Raw genomic sequence first — 18,160 nt, 5'->3', positions numbered from 1 at the left:
TAAAAAATGAACTAAACTAGTGAAAACAGCCGATCTACAAGCACACAACGCCTCGCACCGCGAGGCGTTGTGTGCTTGTAGATCTGCTGTTTTCACTACTTTTGTGCGTCAGTCTTGTATGATGAAGCAGGGCTTTACTTTGCGAGAAAAAAAAAACATACAAATTTGAAACTTGGAGATACAAGGTTTCTGCCCAACAGTGACGATAAAAAAATCGTTAAAACAAAAAAAAAAGTGGCTCCAGGGAGCCACTAGGGTGGCGCTAAAGAGCCGCATGCGGCTCCAGAGCCGTGGGTTGCTGACCCCCGGGGTACACTATGATCCTGCGGGCTGAAGGCGCGCACACATCACCCAGCATGCACGCACGCATGCACACCAAGCACACACTCAGAAGCAATCATACATATAAATAGTTTATTAGTATCAGTAACATGTACTTTTCTTCAACCTTTATGTTGATAACATGCCAGCAATAGAAATCGACTGCAATAGAAAATGAGAAGTTACAAAAATATGAGGATATATACGCGTGTGTATACATGTGCCTGTGAGTGTGTGTGTGTGTGTGTGTGTGTGTGTGAGTGTGTGTGTGTGTGTGTGTGTGTGTGTGTGTGTGTGTGTGTGTGTGTGTGTGTGTGCGCGTGCGTGCGTGTGCACGTGCACGGAAGGAAGAGTAAATCTTTGAATACAAAACGTAATTCCAGCCAATGTTCACAGATGGAATCTCCTAGAAGGCTTGGAAGGATTCCAAGATCATTATAATCCTTCCGCCCCAGAGCTGTTTGAATAAGACATCAGTATCCACTCTTCCAGTATCCCAGAATCCATCTCCCTTCCAGTGATAGTGGCTTAAATACAAGCGCTTTTTCTTTTGTTTCGTTTCGACCGATATTCGTCCGTCGTCCATGCATAGAGAATTACAACGACGTTTCTCCATTGAAGAATCGACCAAAGCTAAAAAATGTCAAAGTCTACCTGTCGCTATTTTCTGTGACTGATTGTTTGTCTCTCTAAGGTTTTGGAAAATAACCGTTTTAGAAGAATTAATGTCTCTTTGTATGATCTTTTCCTTTCTCCCAGACAAACGCAGAGGCGTCAATTGGGTATAGCAGGGTATGGCAGCTGCCATACCTTGGCTACAGGGGGAAAAATTAAATGTACTTCTTAAAATAAATTCCTCGTGCCTGTTGCCATAAGGTATGGCAACATGACTGGTGACACCAGTCATGATGCCATAGCTTAGCGTTTGCTGAACTGACCCCACTGGACAAACGCAAATGAGCAGAACTGAACATACAGTAAGCAGAGGTCACTGTCCATTTGACACGGCATGGCCGCACAGGCGTTTGACAGCCGCGTCGTGTCGTCTGGCAGACCTGCAGGGCTCCTGTTGGGCACATCTGTCCTGGAAGACATCGGCTGAAACAGATGCTGCCGGCAGAAGGTGCTTGTCAGTGTTTGGTTCTGCCACAAGCTGTCATTGTCTTTCTGTCCTCCATCGTCCGCTCTTCCCGTTCGTCCGTTTCTCTTCACCTGATTCCTGTGGGAAGAATCGGAATGAGAGGAAGGAGAAATCGTCACTGTGAAATTGCGATCGTTAATTGAACTGTGTACAAATGTAACCAAATTGTTTAGATTTGTACATTTGTAGCATGGGAGGTGAGCAAGTAAGTATACAGTAGGGATGGGACGATACGCGATCTTATCGTTTACCGTGAAAAAACTCTCGATAATCGTATTGTGGAGTTTTAATTTATCGTGATATCGTCCTCGATCATGCACTGCGATCAATTAACCTTTTATTTGCAGATACCACTTAAACCTTCTATTGGTAAAATGTACTTATAATATACAGTAGGTACTTGATACAGTCTCTTTTTCACCCTCTATCAAATGTCTTTCGCGTTGTGAGCTTGACGATTTAAGGATGTTTTAATACCTCTAAAATGACAAATTAAACATTGGCCAAATTGTCAAATATTAGAGGCAGACATTGTGAAAATAGCCGATCTACATGCTCACAACGCCTCGCAACCCGAGGCGTTGTGAGCATGTAGATCTGCTATTTTCACTATAGTACCGTGTTAGACAAAATGTAATGCCTCAACTCTTAGTGCTCATCAGGGTGGGGGGTCCCCAGTTAAAATATGACTATTTCACGGGTCGCGGCTTGAAAAGGTTGAGAACCACTGCATTAGGCCACAGACCCCCGTTTGATAGGATTTTAATCCCTGGGACTGCAGTCTGCCCTGTCAAAGACACAACAGGACAGTCCCATCGTGTCAGCATCTCATGCAGGGAGGTCCTGTCTCTTCACACCGATGACGGTCAAATCCTGCTCCACCCTTTTTGACGCAACGCAACGGAGGCGATTGATGGCCTTCATACAGTCTCTTTTTCACCCTCTATCAAATGTCTTTCGCGTTGTGAGCTTGTAGATCGGCTATTTTTTTTTTAAATGTTCCGCCTCAATTTTCATATCGTCCCATCCCTAGTATACAGTGTGGAGAGACATTTTCAGACAGCAGACAAAGTTAACATGGGAATCAATCAACAACCTCTTTGTCTCTGTCTGTCTGTCTCTCTCTCTCTCTCTCTCTCTCTCTCTCACACACACACAAGCGATGGCACGCACGCACGCAAGCACATGCAAACCCACTAAGCACGCCGTCTAAAAGTGGTCTAATAGTGGTATAGATTTGAAAGTTTTTTTGTCGTCTAAACTTAGACTAGACGACTAATATACGTCTAATAGTCGTCTAAATATAGACGGTCTGCATTTAGACGACTATTAGACGTCTATTAGTCGTCTAGTTTAAGTTTAGACAACAAAAAAACTTTCAAATCTATACCACTATTAGACCACTTTTAGACGGCGTGCTTAGTGGGAAGATACACGCAAAGATACACACACGCACACCTCCGCGCGCACACACAGTGTGCTTGCCCACCGTTGTCGTTGTCTGTGTGTGTGTGTGTGCTGATGTGGCGTTTGTTGGTGCACGTGCACTCCAGGTGTTCCTCCAGCTTCAGCTGCACCTCCCTCAGCTTGGGACGCCTCCGCACGTACTCCACCTTGGCCACCTGCAGCAGGCGGGGGAGGGGAGGGGGGTGGAGGGCATGGGGGGAGAGATGGTTTGAAAAGGCCATTAAGATTTCAAGAAACAATGGGTTCCATTTCATGTCATGTTTGAATCCCTGGGACTGCAGTCTGCCCTGTCAAAGACACAACAGGACAGCCCCATCGTGTCAGCATCTCATGCAGGGAGGTCCTGTCTCTTCACACCGATGACGGTCAAATCCTGCTCCACCCTTTTTGAAGCAACGCAACGGAGGCGAGAATGCGTTGCTTTATTAGTATTAACCAGATTAGGAAAAACTCATCATTCACTCTCTCTTTGCCATTTAAATCAGGCTTGCACACATGCATGCACACACGCACGCACATTTGTAACTATACTTGTGGGGACATCAATATTTTAAGGTTGCTGATTTTATTAATTACAATTTTACATCACGATCATCATCGTAACTATATATTTCAACTCGTACAAGTACAATTGAGGGGCAAGCCCTCATTTTCACTGCAATGCGTTGTGCGCTTGTAGATCGCCCTGTTGCTGGTGCACTGCATGCAGAACTATACTGTATAGCACATACTGTACAGTAACTCTCAAACATCCACCAGGAAAATTATCCTCACAAACTACTCAAATTCTACTATACTTGTTGGCACACTTGGCCCTCACAAGTATAATAATACAAGCGCACACACACACACACACGCACACGCACACGCACACACACACGCACACACGCGCACACACACACACACACACACACACACACACACACACACACACACGCACACACACACAGGTGCTAACGTCCCAGACGCGGGTGCCAAGGCAGCAGAGCTCCGGGACTGATTGCACAAGCGTCTCCGGTTCAAGTCTGAACAGACTCGCGCTCTTTCAGAGAGCAGTGTTGAGCTGAGAGGCTGTGTGCTGCGTGTACCCTACGCTACAGTGGACTGGAGCAGGGGCGTCACAATGGGGGGGAAAAGTGGGACTGAGTTACTAGGGCCCAAGGTGGAGGGGGGCCTGGAATTATGTTATACTTTAGCTGTGTACTTGTACTGTGTACTGTGTACTTGTACCTGTACTTTAGCTGCGCTTTCATGTATCGTAGTGCCGCGCTGCAAGCTTGTAGATCAGCTATTTTTTGAAAAGTCGTGAAAATGTGTGCAAATCGTTGAATTTGTGTATTTTTTAAGCGAACATTTGTAACTCAAATTTTGCTTCTGGGGGGGGGGGTCCCTGGAACGAAATATTTTGAGATGGGGGTCCGTGGCCAAATACATATCATTTTGAGGGTCCTTCACATGAAAACTTTTGAAACGTTTGACATAGAAAAATAGGTTTTTCAAAGAACCTCAGAAGGATTTGAAACATTAAAAGACTTGCACAAATGTTCACGATTCTTCAAAAATAGCAGATCTACAAGCTCGCAAGTGCCGCGCTGTGAGCTTGTCCTGTGTTTGTATGATGTACCTGTGTTTGTATGTTGTGTATGTATGTTGTATCCTTGTACCCCGGGCCCATCATTTCGTGAGACACCCCTGGACTGGAGGTTCAGCTGAGGTGAACACACCCCTCCATAGAGTACTACTAAGGCACACCATCTGTCTTCATCTAGAAATAATGTATCTAAAATGCGTTCAGTCGACGAGATTGCTGAGACGAGTTTTCGACCCAAATTGGTCCTCGTCAGCGCTGCAGGCGCACAATGCTGAGGCGGGCCGATTGGGTCGAAACGCGCCGCTGCTTTTCTGGGCGAGGCAGATAAATCAATGAAAGGACATTAGTTGAGCGCCGGCAGTTTTCTTTGCCATGTCCTTAATAGAAAACAGTTAATGTACTGTTGTGAGGAGAATGGCTCGGTTGATGGACCATGAAGAGTCTATAAAGACTCTGCCCTTCATCCAAACTTTCTCCTTTCATGCCCCGCTTCAAAATGCCAGCGTTTGCCTCTAATAGCCTCCTGGGTGCTGACGCTACGAGCTAGAGCAGTTGGGGAGACGACGGTCACCTTGAGTGGCGATGGAACATGAAAACGTGGACAGAAAGGCTGAGAGAGAGAGAGAGAGGGAGAGAGAGAGATAGAGAGAGAGAGAGAGAGATAGAGAGAGAGAGAGAGAGCAGTGGCGTCAGTTCAGCAAAAGCTAGGGTATGGCAAAGATGGGAGTCCTCATGGAAAATAGGCATTACATTTTGTATAACACGGTGCTATTGTGAAAATAGCAGATCTACATGCTCACAACGCATCGCGCTGCGAGGCGTTGTGAGCACATAGATCTGCTATTTTCACAATGTCTAAAAAAAAAAGACTTTTGTCAGTTTTTTACACAGGTTTCTACGTTTTCTTGGGCTGGATATGGCAGCCTGGAACGGTTCTTCAAATGCAGCTAAACTTAGCATATTAGTAAACGTGCCGCAATTAACAATAATTCATGGCACCTGTGCAGCTGACCTACGGAACCTGGGAATATACCATTCTGTCAAGATGGGGAGAATACAAGTGTGGAGAATATAATTATAATATCTTGTTAAAGTGACCATTATGTTAAATTTTGCATTTGTAGTTATTTTACTGTAATTTAACAACATAACAACCAGCACAGATAAACAAAGAGACATTCATGGATTTATATTTAAAAGTAACTTTTATTTTCCCCCCTGGACCCAGGGTATGGCAGCTGCATACCCCTGCCATACCCAATTGACGCCCCTGAGAGAGAGAAAGGATGAGGCGAGTGGGACTTGTCACAGATGTCTTATAGTGAACTAGTTCACATGCCAGGGAGACCAGAAATCAAATCCAGGTGGTCACACGTGCACACACGTTCCTCTCTTTCATGACGCCTGATTTACACAATGGTGTCCTGTGACAGAAATAGCCGACCCTAACGTAGCGACTCGACAACAGCGCATCACAAAAGTTCCCCCCAAAAGGTTGTTCCATAGGGTTCTGTAGTATACTTCCATTTTAGAAACGTTGCCGGCCATCACTGCGCAAAATGATCAACATAATAACAGCTGGAACTGTACAATGTTTGTGCAGGGATTCATTTACAGAGTTTGTGTGCGTGCGTGCATGCATTAGGGATGGGACAATAAGCGATATTATCGTTTATCGTGATAAAAAACACTCACGATAATCGTATCGTGGAGATTTAATGTATCGTGAAATCGTCCTCCGTCATGCACTGGGATCAATTCACCTTTTATTTGCTGAGCTGCATATCCATTTAAACCCTCTATAACTGGCAAAACTGACCTGGAAATAACTACTTGATACATTCTTTTTTTTTTCACTCTCTACCAACTCTCTTTTGTGTTCCGCCCCAGGATAATGGATGTTGGGGATATTTTGATTATCGCAAAAATATCGTAAATCGTGATTTCTTCGGTCACAATAATCGTGAATCCCATCACTAGCGTGCGTGCGTGGCTGCGTGCAGGTGTGTGTGTGGGAGGAAGCATGCCAGTGTTTTTTTGCACACGCCACCAGTCAGTCTTTGATGAGAGCAGGATCTCAGGGTATGTGGTAGACTTTACTTTTGATTTCCTCTCAGGATGGACACAGGACACATGCTTTCATCTCAAACTGTGTGTCAGGAGGCCAAAGCACAGGGGAATAAAAGTCCTCCGTCACTTTATCACTCCCTCCCTGCGCTTTCATCCTGCGTTACTGTCCATCTATCTATCTATCTCTCTGCTCCTCGATCTCATCTCTTTGTCCAAAGTAAAGCCACTTCTCTCTCTCCCCCCAGCTGTTTCACCTTCTCTGTTCACTCTCTATCACCCCATTTAAAGCTGCAATCATATTTTTCTTCTCCTACCCGGGATTCCAATCGTGCTGAAGAGACTATGTAGAGAGCACGTTTGGGAAGCCGAGATATTTCCATTTGAGTTTCATGCGACCTCTTGTAAACCAGTAGCTGGCCTACACGATGGTCTCAATGGAAGAGCAGGGAGACCACCTCCAAAAACAGATGTACAAGTTATTGCGACCGTCAGCTCGCAGTTACTATGAAAAGCTCCACTGGCTCCCTCCGTCAGTCAGTCAGTCCGTCAGTCCGTCACGTCACACTTTTGCCCCTATATCTCTGGCACCGTTGGCCCTATTGATGCCAAACTTTGCACACACACTCCTTGGATGGCAACTCACAAACTCCACCCACCACTCATTTCTCACATGGCCCTCTTCTATCGCCACCATCAGGCCGAGTTTTGCAAAAAAACATTTTTGGACATTCTTTTCTCCTACAGATTTTGGCCTAAAATCACGCAAAGCGGTACACAGTATCTCTAAAGTCATGTCATCAACATGGATCTGTCCCATTTCCCATATTCCCTCCAGGATTGGCTACGATTGGCCTCTGAAGTTTGTGTATGCGACGTGACGGTCGCTTATCTCCCGATTAGGGAGTCTTACTGGTTATATTGTATTGTCATAGCAAGATATGTGTTAGCAAGAAACCTTGAGAATAGAAGGGGAGATTTACATGAAAGTTGGTGGGAGTGATCAGTAGGCCGCCACCAAAAAGATAATTAGGTTTGGATCGGAAAGGTCAAAGGTCAAGGTCACACAATCTCGGTCAAGGTCAACATCGAGAATGGATACAATATTTTCATGGGCGGCAGTGGCTCAGAGGTAGAGTTGCCGTCTTAGAACATGGAGGGTTCCCAATTCGATCCCGGGCTCCCCCAGAGTTAGTGTTGAAGAGTCCTTGAGCAAGACTCTGAACCCCTAGTTGCTCCCAGTGAACAGGTTGGTGCCTTGAATGGTTTCCTCCGCCATCGGTGTAGGAATGTGTGTGAATGGGTAAATGTAATGCACAATCTCTGTAAAGTGCCTTGGATAAAGGTGCTATATAAATGCACCATTTACCATGTAACTTGGGACATTCTGGGAATGACCAGTAGGCCCCTAATTATGTTTTAGGTCTAAACTGGGCAAGGTTCAAGGACACTGTCAAGCTAAATACAATAAATCATCTACAAGCTCATTGAGCTTGTAGATCGGCTAATTTCAGCAAGCGACATTGACGTCAATTGGAATACATTTGACATTAAGGCCTCTCTCGTCACACTGGAAACGACTGACGTGTCGAATTCAATTTCAATGAGAGGTGAGTGTTACGGTAGGGAGGCACAGGGCAAGTGGGCGCACTCCATTGAAATGGTCCTATTCGTATTCGTCGCGTGCACGCTACCCACCCGCCTGCTGCCAGAGTTGTCTACAACAATGGTTCTCAACCTGTGGGTCGGGACCCCCAGAGGGGTCCCCAAATTATTTTGGGGGGTCCTCAGATGATTAACTTTATGTGCAAGATTGTTTCCTCACTCAACAGTAAACAAACCGACATGAAGTTTAAGTGTATAGAGAGTAAATGCGCATTTCTAAACTGACAATTTAAGGACTTTTTAATACCTCTAAAATGGCAAATTAAACATTGGTCAAACTGTCAAATATTAGAGGCAGAAATTGTGAAAATAGCCGACCTACATGCTCACAAGAGCATGTAGATCTTTACAATAGAACTGTGTTATGCAAAATGTAATGCCTCAACTCTTAGTGCTCGTCACTATATGATTATATATAATTATTTTGGGGGTCCCCAGTTAAAATATGATTATTTTGGGGGTCGCGGCCTGAAAAGGTTGAGAACCACTGGTCTACAAACGGGAGCGCCGTGTGACCCTGCGTCCAAGCGAGTACACAGACATCACGTCGCTCTCCGTGTGAAAAAGCTTTCTATGCTGTACACTGAATGCTGCTGAAAGACAAGGTTTACTGGCGTTGGGGGGGGGGGGGGGGAAGAAAACAGAGACAGATCTGGCAGGGGGAAATGTCACTATGACACAAACAGAGAGAATGGACCAAAATGCTCTGCTCAAATGTTGACTTATTAACTCTCACACTGTATGTGTGTGTATGTGGTGAGCGTGCACACATAAGACTCACAAATAACCTCACAAAAGCCTTCTGTAATAAACTAGTGCACCCATGCACGCAGGCATGCAAGCACGTACACACACACACACACACACAAACGCGCGGGCGCACACACGCACGCACGCATGCACGCACGCACACACAGACATGCTGTGAGCAGTAGTGTGGGACTGTGAAACAGTAGGATTTACTGAGTCCTAATGCCAGCTCTGGCAGAGATCAAAAGGAAGCTATTATGTACTTGGGCTGACCCACTGCCAGACACAAACACACATACAGTATACACAGGCTAGGCTACACACACACACACACACATACACAGGCTACACACACACACACACACACACACACACACACACACACACACACGCGCGCACGCACGCGCGCGCGCGCAAACTGTCAAACAGTGTAGTGAAAGCACAAGGGGTAATTGTTTTTGGCATGTTTGTATTCTGGACTGTGCGTGTGTGCATGTACATGCCTGCGTGCGTTCCTGCACGTACGCACATGCAACCTATTCAGTCTTCGTAAGCTCTCGGCTGCTCAAGGGATTGAAACGTAATTGAATTGGTCACAACGTATAAGTACATAAGCATTATTATCGGTCATAATTGTCATTCAAGCCACATGTTGAAATTCTTGTGTGCAAGCTTAAATAATTATTATTATATATATTTTTAGGAAAGAATTGTGTTTCTCCATCCAAACAAGCAAGCAGCATTTTTTCTTTTATTTTTCGTTTCTTTTACCCGTTATTGGATTAGGATGGTCTTTTTTTTATGAATGCACCTGACCAGTGCCAAAAGAAGTTGGACACTGCTGTGCTTACCGCTTTACTTTTTATTAAATGTTTCACAGGCAGTGGAATTCCCATACACGACTGTACTCTTCATGCTGCTGTTCTGTGGCCATCCCTGTACTGCAGGGTTCCCCAATAGGCGGCCCGCGGGCCATTTGCGGCCCGAGGGGGGCTACTGTCTGGCCCACACCAACCCCAGTAATAATGGTGGTATAAGAGCAGCAACAACACTAGTATATCGTTGTTGTCGGGTGGAAATCCCATATCTCCAAATTTGTACGTTCTTTCGCAAAGTAAAGCCCTGCTTCATCATTCAAGGCCGTCGCACAAAAGTAGTGAAAACAGCTGATCTACAAGCACACAAGTGCGAGGCGTTGTGTGCTTGTAGATCGGCTGTTTTCACTAGTTTAAATCATTTTTGGAGCGGTGAAAGCGCTCCCAATAGACAGGTATGTCTGTGGGTGGGTGGGTGGCTGGCTATGTGGCTGGCTGGCTGGGTATGTCTGTAGCCTGGCAATACCTTGAGTGGCCACACACAACACACAAGTTAAAGGAGGGGCGCTGTTGTGCAGGCACACACACACACAGCTTCTATGGCACTATTGTGCAGACTAGACACACACACACACACACACACACACACACACACACACACACGGTATAGCTGCTCAGATTCACCGCTCCACTTCGAACCGAGGTTTGATTTTAAAATGATAAATTCAAAACGAACGGTTTTGGACATACAAGATTTTCACCCGACAACGACGGAAACTGTCGCTGGAGTAGCGGGAACGCCACCGTCGCCCCCTGCAATGTTGTGGCCCTTGGCTTGGTACCCTAGACATAATTCGGCCCTTGGGGAGAATGTATGTCATCAGACTTTCACACTGGTTGGATTTTACATAAATCTCCCCTAGGGCTGGTTCCTCCTAGAGCTGTGTAGTGTACGTTTGTAGAAACCAATATCAATATGACCTTTGCCGTCACAATACCATGCATATGTCTGTTTCTAGAGTTAGGAAAGAATTAGACCAAAAGAGCTTTTACATAATTGTAGAGCTCCTCAAGAGACATTTAACCAATTAATCTCTATTTTAAACTTCATCTCATGCTGTGTGTGTGTGTGTGTGTGTGTGTGTGTGTGTGTGTGTGCGTGCGTGCGTGCGTGCGTGCGTGCGTGCGTGCGTGCGTGCGTGCGTGCGTGCGTGCGTGTGTGTGTGTGTGAGAGAGAGAGAGAGAAAGAGAGAGAGAGAGAGAGAGAGAGGACCTATTTTTGCGGGTGCCTTATTTAACTTTTTTGCCATTATACCGGTATATAAAATAGTAGCTAGGGTGCCAGCCTGTTCGCTCCGTTACGCGATTTGTTCTGTCTCTCCGCATCACAGTCTAGAAAGCCTCCTATCTCCAAGGGGAGGTGGGACACAGAACGCGGCTTTCCAGCCACCGCGGCTTCCGATTGGTCTGTGGTGCGGGGTGGGACAAATACACCAGTGTGTATTTGCTGGCTGATGACGTAGCTAGCCAAACCCTACTCTGATTCGTTGGAACAACTCCCAATCAGCAACGACATCGCTACGGACGTTAAGAAATACGAGTCAACTGAATAATTTCCAGACTGTGATGCGGAGAGACAAAACAAATCTCGGATCTGAGCGAACAGGCTGGCACCCTGGCTAATAAAATAGCAAAAAAGGCAAAGAAGTTTAGGGATAAAGGAGAGGTATGGCACATACGAAAATAGGGTTCTCTTAGAGTGTGTGTGTGTGTGACGTGTGTGTGTGTGTGTGTGTGTGTGTGTGTGTGTGTGTGTGTGTGTGTGTGTGTGTGTGTGTGTGTGCTGGATATCTCACATTGACTAACAACCGGGTGCCCCTCCCCTCCTACCTTGACGATGCGGTGGTGCTTGCGTGCAGGCTGGCAGCGCATGTTGCTGGTGTTGCAGCAGCCCGTGCAGCGCCTCACCTCCACGCAGGGAGGCCAGATGATGAAGTTGGCCGAGGTGGGATCCACCTGACTCCTGGGGATCTCATAGATCACCGTTCGCACCTTGCACACTGCAGGCACGGCCTCCTCCACCACTGGGGAATGGAGAACACATCGTCACTGTCGGGCAGAAACCTTGTATCTCCAAGTTTCAAACGTGTATGTTTTTTTTTCGTGAATTAAAGCCCTGCTTCACCATACAGGAGTGTTGCACAAAACTGGTGAAAATAGCAGATCTACAAGCACACAACGCCTTGCAGTGCGAGGCGTTGCATCTTTTTTTTAAATGACAAATACAAAAACGGTTTTGGACATACTGTACAAGGTTTCCACCCGACAACAACAGTATGTAGTATGAATATATGAGATAATTTACAATACAAAAGTTATTTTTTTAAGTGTGTGTGTGTGTGTGTGTGTGTGTGTGTGTGTGTGTGTGTGTGTGTGTGTGTGTGTGTGTGTGTGTGTGTGTGTGTGTGCGCGTGTCGATTTGCTTGCGTGCATGTCAATTTGCTTGCGTGTGTGTGTGTGCGTGTGTGTGTGTGCCTGTCTCACCAATGCTCCTCCTGGGTCTGGTGTGTGTGTATGCTGTCTTCAGGTCTGAGTAACTGTGGGAGAAGTCCTTGTGCTCTCTCTGTTTGGTCTCCTTGATCACCTCATTCTCTGGACAAAGACAAAACAGCACAACGCAGACGTCACACACACTAAAATAACACTTTTAACAGACATTCCCAGCCTCCTACAGTAATAGTAAATGCAAAGACACACGCGCGCACACACACACACACACACACACACACACACACACACACACACACACACACACACACACACACACACACACACACACATTGTAATAACAATGAGTGGTTGTCGCAAAATCCCAAGAAACACCTGGGCTTGTCTCACGCATGGCATACCATTTGGGAACCACTGCTGTACAGCACATGCTTGCAAGGAATGAACTCACTAACGTGTCACTCAAACCTGGCATCTACAGTCCTTGTCCTTCTTTCAGCGTTTCATTGCAATGTATAGGATCAAAACTATGTTTAGAAACACAGTCTGGAACATTATTTAATCTAAAAAAGTCCAGTGCCATTAGACACAGTGGTGGGTTGAGAACTGGGGGGGGGGGGGGGGGGGGGGGGGGGGGGGGGGGGGTTGAGAATTTTGGGGGGTCCCCAGATGATTAGCTTCATGTGCAACATTGTTTTCTCTCTGAACATTAAAACAACCAGCATAAGGTTTAAGTGTATAGAGGGTATATCTGCACATGTCTAAAGTCACAGTTTGGACTTTTTAATACCTCTAAAATGACAAATTAAACATTGGACAAATTGTCAAATATTAGAGGCGGAAATTGTGAAAAATAGCTGATCTACATGCAAGGCGTTGTGAGCATGTAGATCTGCTATTTTCACAATAGAACAGTGTTATACAAAATGTAATGCCTCAACTCTTAGCGCTCGTCAGGGTGGGGGTCCCCAGTTAAAATATGATTATTTGGGGGGGCACAGCATGAAAAGGTTGAGAACCACTGGATTAGAGCAGAGAAGACCTGTCCTCCTGAGGTTCAATCTCAGTTGAAGTGAGGGGCAAAAGAGCTCCCCAGGATCCTCCATTTACAGTATCTCCGGTTTCACATGAGGAGTCGGGACAATTTATGTTCGGGAGGAAATACCACACCTGATAACACCTGATTCCCTTCCATGAGCCTGACAGTCTGGGTCAAGGACCACCATGCTCCTGGGACCCCCTATGTAAAGGCCTTTTCACACGGGAAAAAGCGACCGATTCGCCTAGTAATTCATTTTCAGTGAGAGGCAAGTCTCAAGTTTGGGGGGCCATGGGCAATCTGAGACAGGCGTAGTGACAAGTGGGCACGGTCTCTCTCACACACACGCACGCACGCACACTCCCCCATCAAGAGCAGAAGATGGTTTTGCAACATGTTTCACATGATTATGTATCCAAGCGGGAACGCGGGCATTGTGTCACTCCCTGTGTGAAAAGCCTATTAAAACTGCATGTGTCACGCATACAGTACCTGAACACTGGCTTCACCACACTGACCACTGTCATCACCACCACACTGACCACAAGTGTGGTTTGTATCACAAATACTGGTGTATAAACTCAGCATAGCAGTCACAGTGGTAGGCAGTGCTAGGTAAAAAATGTGGGGGGTGCAGGAAAACACAAAAGAGGGAGGAAATTAAAGGACAACTTTAGTTTTTTACAACAAGGGTTCATATTTTAGATTGTAATTAAAGAATATAAAAGATGAGTGTTAAAATTATTTAATTTACTTCTTTCTATGGTTGTAGAGATTCTTATTTCAGTGGTTGGGGGCATGCGTACGAGTGGCTAAATATGTCATTTTACACAGAATAAGCCCATTCCCAAGATACAACGTAACCTTTCATGGTTGAATGTGACTTATGGGGCTAGAAGTGTTACTGTAAATAGCAATAAAGAAACTGCTGGCTTATTGTGTGTAAAAAGACATATTTAGCCACTTGTACGCATGCCCCAATGCATACGCATGCCCCACATTTTAGCACGGTAAACGTGATAAAACAATAGAAGGAAGCAAATGAAAACATTGTAGCACTCACTTTTTCTTTTCTCTTATTACAATCTAAAATATGAACCCTTGTTGTAAAAAAACAAAGTTGTCCTTTAAGGAGTAAATTGTAAAAAAAAAAAAAAAAAAAAGCCCATAGTACTGATATAGCAGCCATGCTGCTAGTACTGTGGTCAAGAACCTGCAGATACTGCTACAGAACATGGTATGCCAGCAATGATGATTTATACAATATATGATACCTTTGCACATTACACTTCTTATATTTAGCATTCTAGTGAAAGTATATGTGCAACAAGATCAGATTGTTTAGATAAAAAGGGATACAAAAGAGTGTGTGTGTGTATGTGGGGGCTAAACCTAAGTTTTCATTAAGCCTCCAAATCACAAAGTCCGCCCCTGGATCTAGACCTGTGTACGCTGCTGTTTTACAGAAACGTGTAAAAACCAAGTGGCCTGATCCAATTTATCTTTGGTCGGGCCACTTGACCACATGGGTTTATGGCAAGGTTTATTCAACCTTTTCAGGCCAATGACCCCTTAGTTGAGAGAGAGATGAAGCAGGGACCCCCACAACCTTTTCATAGATTCCATATAGTTTCATCGTTTGACAGGACAATCATCAGTGTATTTTGGATTCATGTCAATTAGTGTTTTCAGATATTTAACTACTTGAACCGTTAATATTTAATAAAGTTGACCTTTCACTCTGCTCTTTTTCCCCTCTACACCAAAGGTCATTGCCGCTGCGAGGCGTTGTGAGCTTGTAGACCTGCTATTTTTGGCTAAAGTTCTCAGAACATGGACGCTAGGGTTCAAGTGGTTATTATAAAAAGGAGAAGAAAAGTTTCTATCACTCAAAGATTCGGAGGACCCCCTGTAGTAACTCTGAGGACCCCCTAGGGGTCCCGGACCCCCTGTTGAAGACCCAATGTTTATGGATAAAGATGTAAAAATGCATCATTCAAAGAACATCATCTCTTACAGTCATGGCCTGATGGGGAAAATAAAAGCGCTCTTAAATTCAGGCTGTGCTGAAGTGATAGAGGACAGGTGAGTGAGTAATGTGCGTGTCAGAGTCAGTGCAGAGCAAACACAGAGATAGGTAATTTAACACTGACAACAGGGATCTTTCCACACCGCTGACCACTTAAGCGAGACATTTCTTTAACTAAAAGTATGTGTGGTCAGTATACGAGGGAGGACTGATTGCTGTAATCGTCTATTTATTCTCAAGAAAGTGTATATAAATCTGTCTGCGTGCTTCAATGAATCCAAGGCACACTACACTGTATGTGTGGTCTCTGTCCAACTTCTGCCCACATGGAGGATGCGGAGTGGACAGAGTGTTCTGTGTGTGTGTGTGTAGGTGTGTGTGTGTGTGTGTGTGTGTGTGTGTGTGTGTGTGTGTGTGTGTGTGTGTGTGTGTGTGTTCCTGGGTGCTTGGGCGTGCGTGCGTGTGTGTGCGTGCGTGCGTGCATACGTGCGCGTGTAAGACTTGGCCGTATGCATTGCATGCAATTTTAAAGTAAAATTCAAGAAAGAGACTGGGTTGTGTTATGAAATAAACCCCATCCGGGGAAGGGGGTTTCCTACTCCAGACATAAAAGCGAAATGTCCTTCCTGTGAATATAATCAATTAATTTAATTGCAAAATAAACCTGCCTGTGTCTACGGTTCTCTGTTTGACAATGTAAACAGACTGTAGAAGACTCTTTACTGTTTCCAAAAAGTAATAAAAGTCTCATCAAACCATTTCAATACCTCTCGGTGCCAAAGAGCCCCAAGGAACCCAAAGACTGACTCGCATGGCAATATCATTCAAAGATTATGTCTGCATTTGTGTGTGTGTGTGTGTGTGTGCTGTGCGCATGTGTATGTGTGTGTGTATGAGAGAGAGAGAGAGAATGTGTGTGTGTGTGTGTGTGTGTGTGTGTGTGTGTGTAATGTGTATGCGCGCGTGCGTGCATGTTCGAACGCTTCATTCCCGGAAATGAGCCATGAATTATGTCTGGGGAGGAGCGTTTTAATTTGATTATGCACGCCAAACCCTCACACTTTGTCTGAGAACTCTATGTGGGTGTTTGTGCATGTGCACGTCTGTCTCTGTTTGTCTATGACTGCAGTGTGTGTTCCTCTCTCGCCAATACGTGCAGGAACTTACTGCCATGAGTGTGCGTCAAGTCAGCGCACGCACGCGCACACACACGCACAGGGACGTGCTGGGCCCCTGATTCAGCCCGGGAAAAAGAGTTGGAGAGGCCCTCATTGCGCGCTATAGAGAGATCTCTCTCTATAGCGCTGCTGCAACTCAAAGATTTGCCATTTCAGATCATGACAAGTGACAAGCCAGTGGGCCAATTACTGTACATGAGTTATATTTCGTCGTTGTCGGCTGGAAACATTGTACGTCCAAAACCGTTTGTTTTGTATTTATCGTTTAAATTTTTTTTTAAACTAGTGAAAACAGCCGATCTACAAGCACACAACGCCTCGCGTTGTGCTTGTAAATCTGCTGTTTTCACTACTTTTGTGCGACGGCCTTGTATGATGAAGCAGGGCTTTGCTTTGCGAAAACATTTACAAATTTGAAACTTGGAGATACAAGGTTTGTGCCCGACAGTGACGATTTACTTTGTTGGCCGCCCAGCCACCAAAATGGAACGAAGGCCGACATTTTATTTTTAATTCCCAGCCTGGACCGGCTGGGAATGAACCAGCTGTTCGGGAGTTGTCCCGCTTTTCCCAATGGCCAGCACGTCCCTGCACACGCACACACACACACTTGCGTGCACTTGCGTGTCCTTCTGAACCACCACCGAGTGCTTCCTCCACCTCTTTCTGTCTGTCTCCCTTTTCTCTCGCTCCCTCTTTCTGGCCCTGACACGCAGGAATTTGAGCATGAATTATACATAGCAACACAGCTAGCCTTCCAGGCACTGCTCTCAAACTAATAATGGACAGCATGACAACAGCATAATGAACCGAGCCACTTGACCCCCGCCGGGCCGGGGAGCCGTCACACTCGACATTTGCATCTCAATGATGCCAGAATTAATGATGCCTGCCCACCGCTCAACTCCCCGCGACATGAAAAATGAATCAACTATTTTTACGACAAGAAGAGGTGAACCATTTCCATGGGAGCACTGGAATTTATAGCATGTCTTAAGGGCAGTGGTTCTTAAGCTTTTCAGTCCGCGACCCCCGAAATAATCATATTTTAACTGGGGACCCCACCACCCTACGAGCACTAAGAGTTGAGGCATTACATTTTGTATAACACGGTTCTATTGTGAAAACAGCAGATCTACATGCTCACAACGCCTCGCGTTGCGAGGCGTTGTGAGCATGTAGATCAGCTATTTTCACAATTTCTGCCTCTAATATTTGACAATTTGGCCAATGTTTAATATGTCATTTTAGAGGTATTAAAAAGTCCTTAAATTGTCACTTTAGAAATGTGCATAAACCCTCTGTACACTTAAACTTTATGTTGGTTTGTTTAATGTCAAGTGAGAAAACAATGTTGCACATAGGTTAATCATCTGGGGACCCCCCAAAATAATTTGGGGACCCCCTGGGGGTCCCGACCCGCAGGTTGAGAACCACTGTCTTAAGGGACTAATGTCGCACCTTTGCTCAGGTGTCACCCAGTAATTCACTCGGTTTCAGATGAATTTCCTGCGAAAGCAGTCCTGAGCTTCAGTCACGGATGCTATTGCTTTTTCCTTCATTCTTTCTTAGCCTTTTCTTACCCGGGG

The 18,160-nt window shown here is 45.4% G+C and overlaps 1 protein-coding gene across 1 annotated transcript in view; it reads right to left on the bottom strand.

Moving 5' to 3' along the window:
• Positions 1 to 1,239: 1,239 nt before the first annotated feature.
• pdgfaa (platelet-derived growth factor alpha polypeptide a) overlaps positions 1,240 to 18,160 on the bottom strand; it is a gene marked incomplete at both ends in the record, with an annotated part of 18,195 nt that continues 1,274 nt past the window's right edge. The window contains 4 exons of the mRNA XM_080722734.1: positions 1,240 to 1,540; positions 2,948 to 3,084; positions 11,708 to 11,901; positions 12,362 to 12,469. Coding sequence (XP_080578860.1) covers positions 1,240 to 1,540; positions 2,948 to 3,084; positions 11,708 to 11,901; positions 12,362 to 12,469 — 740 coding nt within the window. The remainder of the gene's footprint in view (positions 1,541 to 2,947; positions 3,085 to 11,707; positions 11,902 to 12,361; positions 12,470 to 18,160) is intronic.

This window comes from Nannobrachium achirus (assembly GCF_963921795.1).
Source record: "Nannobrachium achirus genome assembly, chromosome: 3".
In the NCBI taxonomy this organism is placed as follows: domain Eukaryota; kingdom Metazoa; phylum Chordata; class Actinopteri; order Myctophiformes; family Myctophidae; genus Nannobrachium; species Nannobrachium achirus.
Note: the sequence above shows the minus strand (reverse complement) of the source record. Positions and strands in the feature narration are given on the sequence as shown.